At 43.4% G+C, this 3982-nt stretch overlaps 1 protein-coding gene across 1 annotated transcript; it reads right to left on the reverse strand.

Annotated features, from left to right (window-relative positions):
- Nucleotides 1–388: 388 nt before the first annotated feature.
- LOC124263609 (QRFP-like peptide receptor) lies at nt 389–1938 on the reverse strand. The gene has a single exon (XM_046698260.1). It carries the CDS (start codon nt 1936–1938, stop codon nt 868–870), a length of 1071 nt encoding a protein of 356 aa, XP_046554216.1. The 3' UTR covers nt 389–867.
- Nucleotides 1939–3982: the final 2044 nt, after the last annotated feature.

Raw genomic sequence — 3982 nt, forward strand, 5'->3', positions numbered from 1 at the left:
AAAGACACAATTGTAAATGTCACTGGTTAAATCTGTTGTGAAAGGTGACAGAAAGTGTTTTTTGGGAAATCTCAGAGTTCGATTTTATATGAAAACCGTTCCGTTGATGGAAAGTGATAAAATTCATGTCAAAATGGATACTATAAATAGAAAATCTCAAACTTACAGATAATTTTGATAAAAATCGCACAGCAGAACAAAGTGATACAATTCAGGTTAAAAAGCAATATAAATTTGTGACACTGCCATTTACTGCTTACAAAGTTATAGGTATCAGTTAAAGTTAAAAGTTAAAATTATTGTTGTTCTCCCTCGCCTCATTTTTATCGTGGTCGTCATATGAGCGAAATATTCTCAAGAACGACGTTAAACCCAATTTCACCTCACCTCACCTCATTTTTATCGTGATATATATATCGCTTTGTAAACTTAAACTTTATCCTTACACTGGAACTAGAAAGTCATGACCGTCTTTCCATGTACCTAGAATCCATCAGGTACGTTACATGGGGATGTAAATCTTTCACCATGTTCCTATAGAAATATTTTTTGGTATTTGCCGCACTCGGTAGAATGTCAAACATATGATCTATCATCAATGGGATGCAAAGTTAAACATTAACCAAGTCAGCGACCCTGACCACGATAGTTATTCCAACATGAAAGCAGCGTTGAAAAGGGTAATTGTTAAAAGAACGGAACACCTAGTTCAAGGGCGAAATAATTAAACCTCACATTTAATGTAACCTCGCTTATTGTCTGATGTTTTCCCCGTAATGGCCAAGGAAGTGTGAGTCTATGACAGTACTGTTTATTGTTTGTCGTTGAACGCCGCACTCTGCAATGTTCCAGCTATATGGAAGCTGTCTATGACAATACTGTCTCTACACTTTCAAAGCCGCTGTCATCACTGAGGGGTATTTTATAACGGACTATCATTGTCGTTCCCTGTGATGTCCTGGTCTTCTTCACATAGCACATACTGGCCATGGCCCGTCTGAAACCCTTACTCAGGAAACAGTAACACAAAGGGTTGAGAGTCGAGTTGGAAATACCAAGTAATTGCACCACTGGATAAACGTAATTGAGCACGGAGGTAGCATGTTTAGATTCCACATTGAAGTCCAACCAAATGTTGACAATATAGTATGGAAGCCACGAGAGGCCAAAAAGCGTCACAAGAAACATCAGGTTCCTGACTGTCCGCCTCCTCTGACGTAATATCCGGTCAGCTTGAGCCTTACCGGAAGATGCGCTGTCGAAGAGCGTCACATCCTCCTTCCAAAGGGTCAATGATATTTTGATATATGTTCCGCACATGACAGCCAGGGGAAGCAAGAATTGTATGATAAACATGAATAGATTGTAAAACTGTTTGTCTTCGATCTCATTCCACTTTTCTTCACAGACCCTGGATTCAAATAATCCCGGTATTCCCCAAGTCGTTATCACATTGACGAACAGCAAAGGCGACACCGCGCCAAAGGACAAAATCCACACCGACACAAGCATTAGGATGACTTTTCCTTTAGTGAATAACATTTTAGCTCGCAGAGGTATATGGATGGCAAAGTATCTGTTGATGCTGATGAACAGCATACTTAGAACACTGACTCCCACGGCAGTCCCCTGCAGGAAGGTGGTTACCTTGCAGAACACCTCGCCGTACACCCAGTCCCTGTAGACGTAGTTGCCGAGGGTGATGGGGATGCAGATGCACACGACAAGAAGGTCACCGATGGTCAGGTTGAGGAAGAATACGTTGGTGAGTGTGCGCATGCTCCGGTGCTTGGCAACGACAAGGATGACGAACATATTTCCCAAAATGCCAAGCAGGAAGGTGATGCTGAAGAATATTATGAGTACAATGGTGAACGGTTCGTTGTGGCGGTATAGGTCTTTCTCCAAATCAGTGAGAAAGTTAGAGTAATCCTTCATCTGGTCATAGTTACCCAACAGATCTGTTTCGGAGTAATTGTCGGTTAGGTTCAAGAGGTCCCAAAATATGTTTCCACTCTTAGGAGGGCGTTCACAGTCTTGTCCTCATCCGTCATGCTTGACCTTGATCGTGTAAAGAAACTGTCCAAGGTTAGAGGTTCAACGGTGTTTGGTCGCATCTATAGGACATCTTCATCTACGAATACTTCCGATGGTCAGCGGGACAGGCGTATCTGAAACATAGGTAGAATATATTATGCTTAATATTTTAAAGGTCTGCTCAACCTGCTGTGTTTTCGAGGATTCGAACGTATGTTCGAAATCTGTACATTTATATTAGCAAACGTGGTTAATGGATTACCCTTTCTTACTAAAGTAAAGTTTCCCGTACATTTTGGAGTTGAGTCCAAGGGTTCGAACCCACAATTTCAGAGTCAAGGGATCTAATCATTAGCACACAAAGTCAGCAATCTAATCGTCCAACCCAAATCTCTTTCTAAACCAAAGGCCATAGCTTGGTTTACTCACTGAATAAGATGCAGCTATCAAATCAGAATTTGTGCTTTACTAAGAAAGTAGACCGCCTCCGTGGTGTAGTGGTTAGAGCGTACGCCCGGAGAGCGGAAGGTCGCGGGTTCGATCCCCACCGCGTCATACCAAAAGACGTTAAAATGTGGTACTTGTTGGTCACTGCCTGGCGCTCGGCATTAATGGGTACAACAAGGACTGGTCGGCTCGGGAGTCACTATAATGTGTCTGAGTTGGGTATTCATGTTTAACTGCGGCATGGTATATAAAACCAGCTTCAGTCTGGGCTAGTACAAGCAGCCGCACATACACATACACACGCATGCACGTCGTCATATCAGCGAAATATTCTCAAGTACGACATTAAACCCCATGTCACCTCACCTCACCTATGAAAGTAAGCCAAACTAAATGACATGCCGCATTTTAACATGAGAACCCCACTTAGCCACAGCATGCTGATTTTGAGTGAGTGAGTGAGTGAGTGAGTAAATATTCCAGCAATATCAGGGCGGGAGACACCAGAAATGGGTTCCACATAATCTAGCCACGTGGGGAAATCGAACCCATGACGAGCGAACGCTTTAAACACTTGGCTACCCCACCACCCCTACTGATTTTGAGCTCACCAGTGCTTCTTTGTTCCCCTACATTCCGAGCGCCAGCCAGGGTAACAACAAGTTCCATCTTTTATAGCATTTTGGTATGAGGGAATCGAACCACCAACCATCCGCTCTCCCAAGAGACCGCTAGACCACGAATGTAACCAAGTTCGATCACTCACGGTTGGGGTTGAAGCGAATGGAGTGAGTGAGTGCGTTTAGTTTTGCGCCGCACTCAGCGATATTCAAGCTCTATTGCGGCGGTCTGTAAATAATCGAGTTTGGACCAGACAATCCAGGGGCCAATAGCATGAGCGTCGATCTGCGCAATTGGGAACCGATGACATGTGTCAACCAAGTCAGCGAGCCTGACCACCCGATCCCGTTAGTCGCCTCTTACGACAAGCATGGGTTACTGAAGATCAATATTCTAACCCGGATCTTCACGGGTGGAAGCGAATGGAGAGAGTATGTTTAACCTCACCATATTCCATTGTAACTGGTGCAAATGACCACTCATGCTAATTCTGTTTTGCCTTATTGAGACACAGTATCCTTTTCAACCGGAAAAAAATAGGTCATTTTGAACTGCAGGTAAAGTTTGATCTTTGTCATTTGAGAGGTACATTTTTATTTGAGTCGGGTCTGAATCTGATCACGTTTTCCGTTCGAAATGTCAGACGCAAAACTTGTACCTGGAAGCTCTTAGAACCCAATACCTTTGTCATGAGACCGAGCCACTTTATATGAGCTCTGTGTTTGTATGTTTGTTGTTTTACGCCGCACTCAGCAATATTCAAGCTACAAGACGACAGTCGGTAAATAATCTGGACCAGACAATCCGGTGACTGGCATCATTAGAACCAATCTAAGGATTTGGGATATGATGACATGTGTCAACTAGGTCTGCGAGT

The sequence above is a fragment of the Haliotis rubra genome, unplaced genomic scaffold (assembly GCF_003918875.1).
Source record: "Haliotis rubra isolate DU_JTF1 unplaced genomic scaffold, ASM391887v1 Scf89, whole genome shotgun sequence".
In the NCBI taxonomy this organism is placed as follows: Eukaryota; Metazoa; Mollusca; class Gastropoda; order Lepetellida; family Haliotidae; genus Haliotis; species Haliotis rubra.

What these genes read in the sequence shown, in the direction of transcription:
- LOC124263609 (XM_046698260.1), bottom strand. Translation starts at nt 1,938, where the DNA reads ATGAAGGATTACTCTAACTTTCTCACTGATTTGGAGAAAGACCTATAC.